The 17,983-nt window shown below is 47.1% G+C and overlaps 1 protein-coding gene across 1 annotated transcript in view; it reads left to right on the forward strand.

Moving 5' to 3' along the window:
• GPR20 (G protein-coupled receptor 20) overlaps positions 1-14,048 on the forward strand; it is a 32,074-nt gene extending 18,026 nt beyond the window's left edge. Inside the window, exon 2 of the mRNA XM_054021135.1 lies at positions 12,114-14,048. Coding sequence (XP_053877110.1) covers positions 12,132-13,211 — 1,080 coding nt within the window. The 5' untranslated portion in view covers positions 12,114-12,131 and the 3' untranslated portion in view covers positions 13,212-14,048. The remainder of the gene's footprint in view (positions 1-12,113) is intronic.
• Positions 14,049-17,983: the final 3,935 nt, after the last annotated feature.

A 17,983-nucleotide genomic window follows, 5' to 3' on the forward strand; every position in this document is an offset into this window, starting at 1 on the left:
AGGTATCACATCGCCGTTAAGCTCTGTCACTACTTTGGGTCTGTAATTTGTTGTTAAAGTTGGCTTATACGGATTAAAAAGTGGGAAGGCCGTGATGCAGTGTGCACTGTCTCTTAACACCTGGCACAGAAAGCTAGGCAGCAAGCCTGACACGTGTCTAGTGCTAAAATCCTATGAAACAAGAGATGAAAAATTCACTAAAAAGAGTCGAGACTCAAACATTTGAGAATTCAACCAAGCAAAAGTTTATTTCCTGTGGAATCTTTATTATCGATCTACAGAGAGAGAAATAGGAGGACAGTCCAGTCCAATGGAAAGGACAGTTGATTGGGAGTCATCAAATGTGCAGTTTCTTCCCAGCTGTGCCACTGACCTGCTATGTGCCTCAGTTTCCCTGTCAGTAGAAAGAGGATAAGGATACTCAAAAAACACTTGGGGATCAAGGGATGAAACTACTGTATAAGAATGAAGTATTTTGATGAGCATTCAGGAGAAGCAGTGTACATTGTGCCCTCTGCACTTTCACTCAGCGTTTGAACCAAACTCTGGAGTGGCCAATACTGTTCTTTCTACTGGCAATGACTAAAATACAGGGAGCCTATGTGGGGAAGTCATATGTTGGATGACATGCTGATGGAGTGATTCTCATAGGTCTGCCTTTGTTTGGCACGTAACCCTGGGCGAGAAAGTTAAGGGACCAAACGTAACTCCCCGTTGAAAGGCTCTGCCATTCATATCCCCAGCCAATTCTGCTCAGGCCTGTTGTCAAATGTAAGAACAGCCAAGTAGCTGGAGAAAAACAAAGAGCAGAACTTCACCTTAATACACAAATGGCTCATGGCTCAGAGGTCTTTCAAATAAAAGAACCTTCCTTTTCCAAAAGGTACTGCACCGACGTCTTTTGCCTCTTGTAGGGAGTTACTACATAATAGAGATATATAGAGAGATGATGGACATCATGATATAAGATATATTTCTTGCCCTCCAGTCTGCTCACTAATCCATCTCTAGCAGGTGTACTATTAGCATTCAAAATCTCTGAGCTTCTTTCTGAAAACGGCCCCTTTTCTAAAATAATAAAGAACCTGTTACAAAAAGGCCTGTCTTCCTCACAGACATGGACTTTCCCCCCAGTTATGCTGATCCCTCAACCGGGACTGACAGATCTCAGTCCTGGATCGATCAGGTCTGTATTCCCACACAATATCCGATCTAGAGATTAACGTTGTGTCCACTAGAGCTATGTCATTCCAATGCTTCTCAGTGACAGATGGCGTTTGTTTCTAGCTCTGGCAGATTGTGAGATACTGAATCTTCAAAATCATAATGGGAGAGCTTAATAGATAATTTGTACAGATATGAAAATGTACCGCTTAACCTAAGGTTTTACGGGAAGAGGGACATACAAAACACATGGCATCAATAAGATGTCTGAAAAATCTAAACATTTCAGGAGTAACTCTTCTCTAAAATGTGGCATAAACAAGTCAGTGGTGGCTTGAAGGCTTTACTGGCACTGAGATAGGCGACCTGTGTAATGTAACCATTTCTGATTTATGATAAGAATAAACTCATAACAGCACCGACCATTGTGTGTGTATATTTAGTGACAGGCAAGTGACATATTTCTCTCTCTCTATATATAGGGGTCTTCTTCTTCCCTCGCTTCTACTGGTATAAATCAGGAGTACCTCTGTTGAAGTCAGTGGAGTTACACCACTGCAAAATAGACATAGTGATAGACAAGCCCATGAAGATTTCCTAGTATTGTATTTTCACAAGCTTCATTCCATATTTTCCATGCTTGCGCTATGACAGAGCGGGAGGAGTGCAGCTCTTTCCGGGTTTTAAATAGAGAGTCTCCAGAGTGTCTAGCATTGCTGATATTTCGCCAGAGCATCGGCTTCTAGCCTGCTTTCAGAAAGAATGCAGCTCTGCCCAACTGAATGGCCCGATTACACTTTAAAAAAATAATTCTGAAAAATTGAATTCACCTTCTTTTAATTGACAAAAATCCCTTTAGGTCTTTGGCATGACACTAATGGGAAGTTAGGATATATAATTGCTGGAACGTAGGTATAGTTTTCTGAGGGGATGCTCCTGCAATCTGATCCATGAAGGAGCCTGCATCCTTGTGGGTCAGATGACAGGATCTAGCTCTGGACTGCTAGCTCTGAGGAGCAGTGACTGTCTACACCTGTATGCATGTGTAACCCACCGCTCAGTGTGTGTTGGAGGGCCCACGCTGTGCTGATCTGATCCACAGAGGCAAAGAGTTGTTAAAGACATAAGCTACAGACGTTTGGCTCTTTAGCTCAAGTTGTAGCAAGTTATGCTTTTTAGCGCTGGAGGTCTGCAGTTCAAACCCCAGTGGGCCAGCAGAGAGCGGCTAATTTTTTTTTAATGGAGGTATACCTATCTCATAGAGCTGGAAGGGACCATGAAAGGTCATCGAGTCCAGTCCCTGCCTTCACAGCAGGACCAAGTACCGTCCCTGACAGATTTTCGCCCCAGATCCCTAAATGGCTCCCTCAAAGGGCTTAGTATCAGAGGGGTAGCCGTGTTAGTCTGAATCTGTAAAAAGCAACAGAGGGTTCTGTGGCACCTTTAAGACTAACAGAAGTATTGGAGCATAAGCTTTCGTGGGTGAATACCCACTTCGTCAGACGCAAGTAATGGAAATTTCCAGAGGCAGATATAAATCAGTATGACGATAACGAGGTTCGTTCAATCAGGGAGGGTGAGGTGCTCTGCTAGCAATTGAGATGTGAACACCAAGGAAGGAGAAACTGCTTCGGTAGTTGGATAGCCATTCACAGTCTTTGTTTAATCCTGATCTGATGGTGTCAAATTTGCAAATGAAATGAACTTTGGAGTCTGGTCCTGAAGTTTTTTTGCTGTAAGATGGCTACCTTTACATCTGCTATAGTGTGGCCAGGGAGGTTGAAATGTTCTCCTACAGGTTTTTGTATATTGCCATTCCTGATATCTGACTTGTGTCCATTTATCCTCTTGCGTAGTGACTGTCCAGTTTGGCCAATGTACATAGCAGAGGGGCATTGCTGGCACATGATGGCATATATAACACTGGTGGACGTGCAGGTGAATGAGCCAGTGATGTTGTAGCTGACCTGGTTAGGTCCTGTGATGGTGTTGCTGGTGTAAATATGTGGGCAGAGTTGTCATCCAGGTTTGTTGCATGGGTTGGTTCCTGAGTTAGAGTTGTTATGGTGTGGTAGATAGAATAACCCCGGTCGGGGTTCTAAGGGTATGTTGATTTGTTCCTGTGTTCATCATGAACAGGTCTGACTACCAGAAGGAGGCTGCCAGACAACTCTCCAATACCAAATTCCACAGGCCACCCTCAGATCCCACTGAGGAATACACTAAGAAACTGCACCATCTACTCAGGACACTCCCTACACTAACACAGGAACAAATCAACATACCCTTAGACCCCCGACCGGGGTTATTCTATCTACTACCCAAGATCCACAAACTTGGAAATCCTGGACGCCCCATCATCTCGGGCATTGGCACTCTCACTGAAGGACTGTCTGGATATGTGGACTCCCTACTCAGACCCTACGCCACCAGCACTCCCAGCTATCTCCGAAATAGCCCTAACAGAAAAGAAATTCATTGGAGTGTTCTGGTTAAAAAAAAAAGAGGGGGTTGATTTGACTATGTTCTGAGGGCTTGAAAATTGTCCTCTCTGCAGACGTAGTAGACAGGATTGAAACGGCTTTTTTTTTTAACCAGCGTTCTAGGTGAAAGAACACACCTGGCTAGAGTTAATGTGGTGTGCATAACCATACCTGCAGCCTCCTTGCTTTGCAGGGTTTCGTTCTGCAAGCCTGATGCTCGTGTAACATAGCGTTTTGTATGAGAGAGGGCAATACATGTGAACAAGTGTGAAAAGTGCTGAGCTGGCGTTCCTGGGTACTGAAATTCTCCCGCCCCAGAGCCTGGTAAAGGCAATTTTCCCCCATTCAGCCCCAGCCAACCTGCCTCAACTGTGATACGATGGGGGCCATTCTAGGGGTGATTGTGATCAGCCAGGGACAGATTTTTAAAGAGATTCTAGGCACCTAAAATCTCTTTAAAGATTTCAATAGGAGTTAAGCACTTTCAAAAATCTCACTGTGTCTATCTGCATCTTTAGGGTCCTAAATACCTTCGGCCATTCTGGTGCATCCAGACCTTAGCGTCAGCTGGGAATGCCAACGAGGGTGCCACTTAGTGATGGGTCTTTTAGTGATAGGGTCAATTGTCCCGTAGAGAAACTAGCACATTCTGCAAAGCCCGTGAGCTTCCCCCTGGATTTGTTTAGGTAGTTTCCTTTCTTCTGAACCGTTCTGAACCCAGGGTATTCCGCTGGCAGTATGCAGCATAGCCATCCTCTCCAAGCTCACTGAGATACACATGGCATAAAAGCTGTCCTTTGTGCTCTGTCTACAAAAAATACCATATTTGGCCAGTTTGAGCCATAGTTGAGAAAGAACTTGCCAGCACGCGGATCTGACCCTTTTAAATCGAAAGAGAGCGGGTTTAACCCTTCGTTTATAAATAAGATGATAAATCACTGGAGGAAATTTAAACACAGAGCGGCTGCAAAGCTAAACACACGCTGAAGCCGTTCCCAGAGAGCTGCGTAACGTTCGAAGGCAGGAGGTGGGTGGGGGGTGGGAATTCGCCCAGCTGTTCGGATTCAGGACTGTGAGATGGGAAAAAGCCAAAGCATTAACTTTGACTGTTTATTTGAATTACACTCTGGCTTGTTTGTTAATGTTCTTTTCAGTCTTGGCTGTCGCAGCATATGGCTCTCTCGTTCCCTCTCTCTGTGCCCCCATGCCGAGATCCAGTCTGCATATGCCACTAAATAACCCTTTAACCGTGCAGGTGCTGCTACAACAGAACTTGGTTCATTACCCCTGGCTGCCTGTCTTCTGCATCCACTTCGCATCACAGGACCTGATCCAAAGGCCAAGGTAGTGAGTGAAAAGACTCCCCTGGTCTTTGCTAAGCACTGGATCAGGCCCCTAAAGCCGAGGCTGAAGTTGGTCTTTGCTGCAGAAGCAAAACTAAAAATGCAGTGAATGAAAACCTGGTGGTCGAGTCTGCCCTTCTGGGAGTGGCCCGACAGGCCCAGGGCTGAGCTACCCATGAGAAATAAGCTAATGTAGCGCCAAGCATGGAGACAACAGGGAAAGAGACTTTAGGGTCTGGGCCACCAAAGCATCCGTCTGTTTCCTCCCTGGCACAAATCCTGATGGAATCAGCCCAGGGCATGGGTCAAGGATAAAGAATTGCCAAGAGAGTTGCTCTTCTAACACTGAACAAAGAGCTTGATCAGAATAAGGAAAACAATAGCAACCCTAAGCCTTTCTTTTCTCCGTTTCCCAATCCCCGTCTTGCCTAGCTGCCTACTACAGATTTAAAGAAATCAGGGGCATGCGCAGGAATTTAAATTTCACTGGGTTTGGAGGGGCAGGTTCTGTGCCCCTGCTGCAGCCCTGGGGCCAGGGGAGCTCGCTCTCCCCACCCCGGCCCCAGAAAGAAACAGTATACAGCTCCTCACAACCTCAGGTGGCCTTTGATAATAAAGTATACGCTAGTGGTTAGATAACTGAACAGTTAGGCTGAAGTCAGATACTTAGACGATTACTGGGTCTGCAAAAATGGGTAGGAATTTTTGGGAGAAGAAGCTTTTTCATGATATTATGGTACTTCCACTCTGCTGTCTCCACGATGCACACATGTAAATAATGGGATAAAAAGAGAAATAGATCTGAGCAATCCAGCTGCAAACTTTCCCAACATGTCAGGGGTGCTTGTGCCAGAGAGGTACCATGGTCCAGTGAACAGCACACCAGATTTGGAATAAGGAGACCTGGGAGACCTCTGGAGAATCTCGACTCTGCCGCTGACTTTCTCTTTGCCCTTCAGCAAGTCACTTTGGACTAGCTTGCTAAAGGTGTTTGGGGATTGCTGCACTCAGCATTGCAATGCCTAACTGAGTTATGGGCTTAAGTCTCATTTTCAAAAGGGACATAGGCACTTAGGAGCCAAAATCCCATTGGCAATCAATGGGATTTAGGCTCTTGTGTGCCTAAGCCACTTGTGGAAAATTAGACTTAGGCTCCTAAATCAGGTAGGCATTACAAAGTTGAGTGCAGCAGTGCTTAAACACCTACAGAAACCTGGGTCTTTGCCCCTCTGTGCTTCAATATCCCCATTTTACAGATGAGGACAATATACCTTTTGTCAAGCTCTCGGCGCTCTACAGCTGAAGAGTACTGAGTAATATTAACTGGGATTTTGGTCCAGAGCCACCTCATTTTAAAAAAATGGGTGGAGGGTTTTTAGTTTTTTGCCTTACCAGCTCCCCAATTCCTGATGCGTATTACCAAGCGATGGGGGTAGAAAAATAATGGAATGTGACCCAACAATAAAAGTCCTTCATCTTATATTACAAATCTTCTGTAACAATTTCAATTCTGATCTGGAGAAGGAGCAAGCTCTCTTTTGCTTGGGGCCCAATCTCCGGTTTTTGCATTGCCTGCTAGTGAGGAAACCTTTAGCGTAACCCTTTTGGCTTTGTTACTGAGACCTTGGTACCAAGGCAGGCACAAAGGGACCCCAAATAGAAGCCATCTCCACGCCATCCTGTATCTAATTTTCCCTGACACCGATCCTTCCCTTTTCCATGGAGACAAGCAGAGGCAGGGTGAACAGATCTAAACCAACCAGGTTGGACTCTCCCTTACAAAAACCCAACACTGTAAATTCAGTTTGGCAGACAAAGGGTTATCTACCACCTTTTGGATGCTAGGTCTGCAAACGCCAAGAGTTTGCTTCACTTTAAACCGGGGCTAGGTGGACAAGCCCTATGATTTGCCTCAAGTATCTAGGGTATATGAACAATATTCCTCGAGGCCGGGGCATGTCCATTTCATTTGTCTGTAAAGCACCATGCAGACCTATGACACTCTCAATTATAGTGATAACGAGGCATGTCGCTAACTCGGTGTAATGAACTGAACTGGAGCAAAGGAAAATGTAGGGTCAATATTGGACTGTAAAGCTGAAGAAAAATCGCACAGGTGCAGCAGTGGAAGCTCATAACTTGGGACATTTAAAACTAAACTGGATGCGTAGAGACGATGAGCAAATCAGATCACATGACCAAGGGCAGCTAACAATTCAAATTTGGCTGTCTCAATTCCCAGGCTCTGCTCTCACTGCCTGACGTAAATTACAATGAAATATCTTTGGTGCCGTGGTTGTCTGAAGGCGTCTATCTCCGGGGTTCTGCTTTCTCTGATTTGGAGTACTGTGCCGGTGTTTCTCATTTGCATTCTCTTGTTTGCATTGTATCTGACTCTTACTTGGGGTCTGATCCAACACCAGCGGGAGCGTTTCTTTGACTTTCATGGGCTTTGGATTAGGCCTTTGGTCTCATATGTTTAATTCTGTCCTTACTTTAATATAAATGAAAATGCCATTGCCACCCTCAGTTTGAGAGGCAGAATAGAGACTGTGTCATCCTGTATTTCAGACTCAGGTAGAAACTCTCATATCGAGGCGGGGCAGAACTGGATTTCTATTTTTTTATCATTTCAACAGATAATCTTGATGTTCATTTTAAAACATTTTTCGATTTTTAATTATTTAAATTTTCACAGTGGCAGGAAATTATGGGGAGGAAGGTCAGACAAAGCAGCACACTTTTAGCTCTCCTTAGTGGGGCAGGGCAGGGCAGAGAAAGGGGATTCGGTTTCATGGAGCATTTTGATGTTTCAGATTTGGTTTTGCTGAGCTTTGGAACAAAACCCAACAATTTTGAAATTCTCCATGACTTCCCCTGAGCTGCAAACCTTGAGACCCCTGGGATCCCCAGCTCCAGGGTCATGCCCTTCGTGGGCTACCCCAGAGCCACAGACCCTGAAATCTCCAGTTCAGGGGCCATCTGCCTCATGGGCTGACACTAGTAGCCCTGGAATTCCATGCTGCCCCCAGACCCACAATCCAGGGAGCCAGTCCTCCCAGGACTTCCAGGTTCCCAGCTCCCCATCAGACCCCCAGATAGGCTGCCAAAGAGCTGGGAACCTAGAAGCCTGGGGATCCCCAGCAGCCCGCCACTTTGCTGAAATTGAACCACTTCTGCAAAGCATTGCAGCTAATTGGCATTCCCGGATGGAAACCATTCCACTGGCGAATTTCCAACCAGCTCTGCTCGTTAGGTTGCATTTTACAAGGCTAACTATTAATAGGAGCTTCTTGCGGGCAAAGCGACTCTCGTTCTGTTTCCAAGAATTTCTCATGAGCAGTAGAGTGGTTGAGCACATGTAGAGAATCTCTTCAAATGCTCCAACGCTCGCTTAGAAGAGCACTGGCCTTTCTAGAAACCTTCCCATGCTTTCTGCAGATTGCACAGGACGTCTCCCCTTCTCTGACGGGATCCCCAAGGATATTTAGTGTTCTGTTAATTCTGGAAAATATGTTTACATCTAAGTTTCTCATATTACTACATTTATTCTTTGATCTCACGTGCTTTAAGCTCGCTTGGCCCAGGACTTTCTTTGTTATCCTCTGCTGATTCAGGCTGAGGCTCGGGAGGTGGGAGTGGAGGTTTAACCCCCAGGTCCCAAGAGGCTGATTTGAGGTATTCCAGATGTTTTTCAAACCACTTATTTCAATCAGCCAAGTTTCCGTGTACATAGTTTTTATATCGATCTGTTTAAAACAGTGGGTAAGCCGGGAACGATTTGAAAATTAAACTGTCGGACCCTGGCAGCAGCAGCTTGGTTTGGAATCTCAAGACTGATGTTGCTATGTCTACAGAGCTCGAGAAGCTGCTACACGGCCTACTGGGTCTTGGCTGTAAAATGAAACTGTGCCTTACTTTTATGGCGAAGGTAACTGCCTGGCAATTATCTGACTGTAGCTTAAGAACCCAGACCCTTTATCTGCCCACCCCGGACACGGATCAGAGCGCCAGCAGACACTCAAAGCAAGGCTCGGCCTCAGGCATACTCAACGGGGCACTTCTCCCTGTTCCCACCCATCCCCATGCCTCAGTGGGTCACAGCGGAGAATACCAGATTCGGGACAAACTGCTGAGAAATAGGGCAGGCACACCTCAAACTGGTGGTTACTCTATCATTAGATTGTACCAAGCCAGTAATAAAAGTAAACTTCGGTCTCGCCACACTGGTTAACAAGAAGTCAAAAATGCAGCCTCCTTAGGCAGTCCAGGCCTTATTGGTCCACCCAGACACTGGACTTTCTGATGAGCGGTTACTGAAATCCAATTTCATCAGACAAAGGGTTCTTCTGATCTCAAGAGATCACCCACACAGCCAGGTCAATATACAAGAACCACGCAGCTGCCCATCCTTTAGTAACTAAAATCTAGTGGTTTATTAATAAAGAAAAGCAGAAGAGAGTTAATATGGTTAATAGAATCATATACCTACAATAATGACAATGTTCTTATATCAGGTTTGTAGCAGTGACAGTATGGACTGCTAGCTTGTAAAGTCTCTGGTAACTTCCAAAAGCTTGGAAGGTCCTCAGTCCATAGTCCAATATGCTCCTTTTAGTTGTAAATCCACAGTCCAGAGACTCAGAGAAGGAAAGAGGCAAAATGGAGTCATTTTAGGGGTCTTTTATACCCTTTGCCATTTGCCTGGAAATGTACAGTCCCAAACAAAGCTCATAGCGCAATTTGTGGGAAACTACTGGTACAAGATGGAGTCCAGGGTCTCAGGAGCAGGTCACATGTCCTTACACGGCTTGCTGACTCACAGGGGCAGCCATTGGCCATATCTGTACTAAGGTGTTCAAGGAAGACTTATCTAGGCGGAATGAGTTTCTTCTATGGCCCGTGGTGAGAGTGAAATGTTCTTAATGGGCAATCAAGCGTGGTAATAGTTCAACCATACAGCATCACTGCCAAAGCTCACTTCTCTGCTCCCACTCAACCCCTAGATGACCCACCCGCAAGACGACACAGAGCTCTAGGCAGATACCGTGTCCCAGTGGCTCACCCCCAAGCTGTGGCACCATCACTTCTCCATGGCCTCACCCCTCCATTTGAAGTGGCGAAGGAAGGAAGCGAGGCAGGGACAGGGGAGTGATCTGGGGCCCTTTCTTACACTCAGATTGCACCAGGCAGTGGGGAGGGTCCCAGTATTTACATGCTGGCTGCTGAGTTGTACTTCCAGGTGTAGTTAACAGCCCATTGATTCACACCTCTCCGAGCAACCATTGCAGGCTCTTTGTATGCTCAGGGAGATGTTGCTGTCACTTCCAGGTGTAGCTAACACCCCATTGAAATTCATGGGACAGTTCACATCTCTCAGAGTAAGCGTTTCAGGCTCTTTGCACACTCAGACAGATGTTGCTGTTACTTCCAGGTGTAGCTAACACCCCATTGAAATTCATGGGACAGTTCACACCTCTCAGAGTAAGCGTTTCAGGCTCTTTGCACACTCAGGCAAATGTTGCTGTCTTGGTTATGCCCACGTCATGTTTTCAATCTTTTCTTCACAACCCTGATGGCTAGAAGCTTACCCCAGACCACTGCTGATGTGCCTAGTGTCCCCACACTACCCCAAGGCCTACCTGCTGTGCTTGTCTGGCACTTTATTTATTAATTATTATTTATTTATGGACTTGCATCAGAATAGTGCTATGTGCCCTGTCAGTGACCCCCTTGTTCTAGGGATAGCTCAGTGGTTTGAACATTGGCCTGCTAAATCCAGGGTTGCAAGCTCAGTCCTTGAGGGGGCCATTTGGGGATTTAGTTGGGGATTGGTCCTGCTTTGAGCAGGGGGTTGGACTAAATGACCTCCTGAGGCTCCTTCCAACCCTGATATTCCATGAGAAACACAGAACAAACAAAGAGCCCCTGCTCCAAAGAGCTTATGCAATCTAAGTATGAGACAAGAGACACAAGGTGGATACAGACAGACGAATAGCGGGAGCACAAGGAAACAATCAGACACTACTGCTCAGCATGACAGGCTGTGTTCTAAGCACACCAGCTGCCTAATTCTTGCTCAGATAGCGTTTCTACATGTCCCAAGCTTCTGAGCAATAGGATCTTCCCCAGCCCGCTAAGATTTTTTAAATGAGAATGAATAATTTGGAGACCATTTTTTCCACCATGGCTGGCTCATCTCTGTGCCCAGTGGCACAATCAATCATACCACCTGTATGCAAGGAACAAGCTCACCCTGCTCTGGTCTGCCCAGTGCTTACTCACTATTCCTGTGAAACTCTGCTGAAAGGTCACGCCTCTCATCCACGCCCAGCAATAAGTGAGTCAACAGATCGGTATCTTCTCTACTTGAAAAACTGAACAGATGTGTGCATCTGAACTTGGCACTGGGGGTGCAATTCCCAGCTCCAGGAGACATACCTGCACTAGCTCTCATCCTGCCAGTGGGCTAAAAATAGCGTGGCCCCGGCAGTGGGAGCAGCAGGAGGAGCTAGTTGCCCTGAGTACATGCCTAGAGTCTCTGATGGGCATGTATTTGGGTCAGCTAGCTCAAGGACAGCTAGTCCAGGTATGTCTCCTCAAGCTGGAATTCACCGCTCCCCGCAGCTCCAAGTGTAGACATACCCTACATTCGCTTTGCTTATTGCTGTACCTCTGGTCCATCCACGGAGCTTTCCCTCCTTGATGTTTGTTATCCCATCATGTTGGGCCATATCTAAAATATGGAGTGTAAGCTGTTCAGGGCAGCAGCATGACTCTGCTTAGCGTGTGAGATGGGATGTGACCGCAGACTGAGATGGTCTGGCTGTAGGCCACTGGGGAGATATAATTATCTATAGATTCCCAAGCCAGAAGGGACCACTGTAATCATCTAGTCTGACCTCCTGTGTAACACAAGCTATGGAACTTCCCCCAAATAATCCCTAGAGCAGATCTTTTAGCAACACACCCAATCTTGATTTAAAAATTGCCAGTGATGGAGAATCCACACAACCCTTGGTAAATGCCTTCAAAATGCCTCATAATGAGGCTGCAGTGTTCTGTGCTGTGAACCCCTGAACATGCCTGTAAATGTCTCTTTGCTGTTGCTTCCTTCTTTCAGGTCCCCAGAGCACTGAGTATGCACGCCTCCTCCTCCCGAGAACCGGCCCTTAACCCTCTCAACTCCACGAGGGCACCCAACTCTAACAGCTCAAATGAGGTCAACATGTTCGACAAATTCATCCATATGGACCAAGAACTTTACCAAGACTTTTACAGCCTGTGGATAGCCCTGATGGCGGTCAATGCAATCATTTTCCTGGTGGGCGTTGTGCTGAACAGTTTAGCTCTCTACGTGTTCTGCTTCCGCACCAAGACGAAAACCACCTCTGTCATCTACACCATCAACCTAATCGTTACTGATCTACTGGTGGGCTTCTCCTTGCCCATCCGAATCATCATGTTCTACACTGCAGGGAACTGCCTGAGGTGTTCCTTTGTTCACATCTTTGGCTACTTCGTCAACATGTACTGCAGCATTCTCTTCTTGACATGCATCTGCATCGACCGGTACCTGGCCATTGTGCAGGTGGAAGCCTCACGTAAGTGGAGGAACCCCAGCTGTGCCAAGGGGATCTGTGTCTTCATCTGGGTCTTTGCCACTGTGGTCACTTTCTCCATTCTGATCATGGCGATAACCTTTGCACCCTGCTGCCTCGCCAAGATCTTTGCCCTGATGGTCTGCGAGTATTTCTTCCCGCTCATCATCATCACCTTCTTCACCACTAGGATCATGTGTGCGCTATCCAAGCCCAGCCTCATGCACCAGAGCCGTGAGAGGCGAATGAGGGCCGTTCAGCTCCTGACCACCGTCCTCATAATCTTCATGATCTGCTTTACACCTTTCCATGTGCGCCAGGTGGCCATTTCCATCAACCCAGACATTCCCCATAACATCAGCTTAATTGTCTACCATGTGACCGTGACTCTGAGTAGCCTCAACAGTTGCATGGACCCCATCGTCTACTGCTTTGTCACCAACAACTTCCAGTCGACCATGAAAAGTATCTTCAGGAAGTCGGAGCCTGAGCAGACAAGTGGGGACATCATCAGTATGAACAAGAGCTCCAAGGGCTCAGGTACAAATGCAATCATTGCCTTCTCAAACACAATAGGCAGCCCTTTGAGCTTACCTTCAACAAACAGTACACAGATATAACCAGCTCCTAGAGGGACACACTACAGTAACCCCGTGTGGAATATTGCTGGGCTGTCTGGTACTATTGCCCTTGGCCTCTTGTTTTCTAATATGAGCTTTGGAGCGACTGTGTTAGAATTTATTCCTCGAGAACATTATGCTCTTTTTGGAAAGAGGAACTCTCAGTGCCATTAGTACCAATGCAAAAGAAAGTCCATTAATAACAGTTCACAGCAGGAATGCTCTGTTTGCATTTTAATATATATGTTTTACTAGCAGCAAATCCATTACTGTTGTGGTCTTCTTTCACTGTTTCACACTGCAGTGTGACAGTAAGCTACCAAACTGCAGGAGGACGTAGAAGGCCATAAACTCTCTTCTTGTCTGTGAAAGCCTCCCAGCCTGGGGAAGGAATATTGTTGTTGAGTAACGCAGGGGCTGCCGAGCTTTCCACGTTACTAGAGACAGCAAAGATTTAAGACAACGAGCAGAGTTGTTGGTTTCAGGTGACTGAACTGAAGCGGGACAAAATAAATCTAACCCACTTGTCACTAGCAGCTATTCGGATATTTCTCAAACACATCTGAATTTCCTCAGGGAAGGCACTCTAACACAAAACAATATCCCCCCCTCCCCAAACACACACACCCTTCATATTTCAGCTGTAAGGAGAGGATTTGTATGACTTTATATAATATATAAACATGCAAGGATTTGTATTGCTTGGTTCATATTATTCAGTTGGATCACCAGTTTCCTTATGTTTCAGACAGGCATGGAAAGAAGCTGTCCAAACGTATGTGGTTTCTTGGAAACTCTGTTTCCCACATTTGCTCCCTCTTCCAGCAACTCAGTGGTGATGAAAAGCAGAACTGAAATACGAAGATGTGTCAGCCTTGTTTGAGTTTTTTTTATGATGCGGCATTAAATTAGGGTTTGCTACCAGATCCTACCATTGGTCCAACTAATTTGTATCTGCCTTTCCTCTAAGGCTTCAGAGGAAAGCAACAACAACCACAAACCCCACAACCCCATAAAGCATCTAGGTTGAAATCCATCCCAGGGCAGACCTATGTTTAGGATTTAAATTATGTTCAGGGCCCTTTACATAGGGATGAACTTCACCTCTTTCCGTCATGCTGTTCCTGGGAAGGGACGAATTCACTCCTGTTTCCCTGTAGCGATCAGTTTACACCCCAAAGCAGGCAGGTAGGTTTACACCCTTCTTGGAGCATGAATTACCTTTTTCATCGTGCAGTGCCATAAAACGAGTCAACCCTTTGTAAAAATCCCATCGCGGTGTTTGACTCACAACATCGGCGCAAATGAGAGTCCCAGTTTCAGTATTACAGTGCTGGCTGGCGGCTGTACCATTTGCATTCTATACGGCACTATTAAAAAAGCATAAGCATGTGTAACCCTTCTGCCCATCTAAGTTGGCAGCAACAAGGGCCGGGTTCTGTATCTAGGGGTTCCGTTTCAATAACACAATGCAAAACCGGCTCGAGCCCCCACCCAGTGACCTGGGACAATTACATACCATCCCCTGGGCGCCTCTAAGAGGCAATACTTCCCCTCTCGCAAGCACGGAGTCTGAGTGTAACAGAAAATGTTTAATAACATGAGGTAAACAACATCAGCATTAAATTGGAAAAACACCAGAACTAGAGTTCTTAGACCAAACCATGAGCGAAGACCCACCCCAGCAAATTGGGCCGTGTCCTCTCCCATTGGTTCTTGAAACCAGCGACCCAAGAATCACCAAAGTCCCAAAAGTCCACCAATCCCAAAGTCTCTTGGGTCCAGCAACCCAAGAATCACAAAAGTCCCAAAAGTCCGACAAACCCCCCCAAAGTCTCTGTCCATGATCAGTGCAGCCCCAGAGTTCAAAGGGGGGGGGGGTGAGCAGGGTGTTAGGGGCACCTTACGTGATCCGAGGCCAACCGGCTGCTTCTCCGTGGGGTTCCACCGCAGCCTTCACCACGAACTGCTCCATTCCACCCGCAGTCCCACTCCTGCCGTCCCACGAACTGCTCTGGCAGCTGCTCCGCTCCGCTCCGCTCCGCTCACCGACCTGTGAGCCGAGCCGCGCCGCTCCGCTCACCGACCTGTGAGCCGAGCCGCTCCAGCCGTCCCTTGGGCCGCTCCCACAAGGCTCTGCTCTGCTAGCTGCTCCTCCAGCCGCTCTGCTCACCGACCTGTGAGCCGCTCCGCTCCGCTCACCCCCCGCTAAGCTAAGTTAGCTTAGCAATATAGCTTCAGGCTCCCCCACTAGTTACCACAGCCTCAGTGATCTCAGCTCTTAAATAGCTTTAGCTCTTTTGTGATTTTAGCTCTTTTGTGATTTCAGCTAGTAGTAGGGGAGCCCCAGTGCTGGTGCACTATTGGCCCAAAGTGAACTCAGCTCAGCAGTCTGTAACTAGACTCCTAAGGGAATCAAAGTTAGCTCTGACATTCAACAGTGGAGAGAGGAGGAGGTGCAATTGGTGTTTCAGGCCCACAAAAGGGACCCACACCACCAGGTACCAATACCTGCCCCAACCTCTCTCAATTCACTGGGTTTTGTAACCCATGCCCCTTGACAAGCAAATGCTACCTAGGTAATGGTGAATGACTCACTCAGTCCTTCTGTCATACAACAGTTCCACTGGCCTTGATTCACAGAATCAGGGTAACAAACTTTATTCTTCCTGCCCCAATAACAGAGAAACTGGGGATCCCACACCAGCCAAAGTAACCACTTTGAGTTGCTGTGGTTTCATGCCAGGCGAGTGGGTGTGCCTATGCAAACAAGATCAGCCCCTGGAGTTCTTTTTCACACTCGCCATAATTCACCACCAGATGTCAGGGTAGAGCTCATCCTGACTCTGCTTACATCCTCCCCCCAGCCGAAAATTTGTCGTCCCGACAAATCACACTCCCTATTATAACAACTCACTGGTTCCCTCCAAAGGGCCTCAGATAGCCCACTTTAGCTTCCACAAGCCTGTGTGCTAAACATATTGGTTCCTCACTAGTTACCCCAGGTGCATCATAAGTCAACCGTTTTACTGGTCTTATTACCCTGTCTCGTCTATTGAGAATCTCTGTTGCCGTGGTGGGCGGGACAGCCTCTTGAACGATGGATGGAGAGGTTTCCTTTGAGGGTCCCTCGGCTACTGGCATAGGCCCCTGCATTTCTAGTTCTAACAGTGGAGGGTCCAAGGTGCCCAGGACATCCTCCACCTGTATGTCTCCACTGTCCAATAACCTGGGTGTGTCATCACATGGGGGTCCCACCAGTGGCTCAGGGGTGTCAGGAATGGGCCTAAATACTTCTGCCATGGGGTTTAGGATGGAAGAAGAGGAGCTCTCTTTTGATTCAGCCGATCGAGACTGAAATCTTGTCTCCATCCCAGGATACACCATGGTTGTGTCTTCCTCCTCAGACTCACTCTCAGATGTGCTGCATGGGGGTAGGTTAGCTGCAGGGGGCTGGCTGTCCACGTTGGAGGGCGGCTTTGATCCAGCACCTTCGTTCTGCCCAGTTGCCCTGTTGTGGCCCATCTCATACGGGGTGCCTACCAATTCCCCCACAGGGAGCAAAAGGTTTCGATGCACTGTCTTTGTCTGCCCTGGGCCCTCTTCAGGTTTGATCTTGTAGACCGGCAGGTCTCCTAGCTTTTCCATCACCAAGTAAGGTATTGCCTTCCATCTGTCGGCTATCTTGTGTTTGCCAGCAATACCCAAATTTCGCAGCAGAACTCTGTCCCCTGGCTGGAGTTCTTGCAGACGTACCCTAGCATCATATCGATGTTTGTTGCGGTCGGCGTTCTTCCGAGCCGCAGATGTAGCTAAGTGATAAGCATCCCGCAGCTTTTCTCTCAGTCGGGATACATATTGCTGATGAGTTTCATAGCTATCTCCATCCTCTGATACACCAAAGCACAGGTCTATGGGTAATCTTGGTTCTCGTCCAAACATTAAGAGATATGGGGTGACTCCTGTAGCATCATTCTTTGTGGCATTGTAGGCGTGCACCAGATATGCAACATGTTGGCTCCAGGTTGCTTTCTGCTCTGGTCGCAAAGTCCCCAACATATCTAATAGGGTTCGGTTGAACCTCTCTGGCTGAGGATCACCTTGCGGGTGATAAGGCGTTGTTCTAGACTTCTTAATTCCCGCTATCCTCAGCACCTCCTTCAGAAGATGACTCTCAAAGTCCCGCCCCTGATCCGAGTGTATCCGGGCTGGAAATCCATAAACTGAGAAATATTTCTCCCACAGTACTCGAGCAACCGTGGTGGCCCTCTGATCACGCGTGGGATATGCCTGCGCATATCGTGTATAATGGTCAGTCACTACTAGAATGTTCCCAATATTCCTCTTGTCTACTTCTAAAGACAAGAAATCGATGCATACCAGTTCCAAAGGTTTGGTGCTGGTGATGTTCTTGAGATATGCAGCCCTCGTGGGCAGAGTTTTCCTTTGAACACATCGAGCGCAAGTCTCACATTTCCTACGAACATCTTCAGCCATCCGGGGCCAATAGAATCTACTACGAAGAAGTTCCAGGGTCCTCTCCATCCCTAAATGTCCAAAGTCATCATGCAGGGCCCTCATGGCCAGGGCTCTGTACTCTTTTGGCAGCACTAGCTGTGCTCGTTGCTTTTGTAAAGGGTCTGTGGTCACTCGATGTAGCACTCCCTGAATCAGTTTTAGTTTGGTCCATTCTCTCAATAGTAGTTTACCCTCCGGGTTAGGTGGGACAACCACAGCTGGGCTTCGCCCCTCCCTTTTGGCAAGTAGTGTAT

The sequence above is a fragment of the Malaclemys terrapin genome, chromosome 2 (genome assembly GCF_027887155.1).
Source record: "Malaclemys terrapin pileata isolate rMalTer1 chromosome 2, rMalTer1.hap1, whole genome shotgun sequence".
NCBI lineage: Eukaryota > Metazoa > Chordata > Testudines > Emydidae > Malaclemys > Malaclemys terrapin.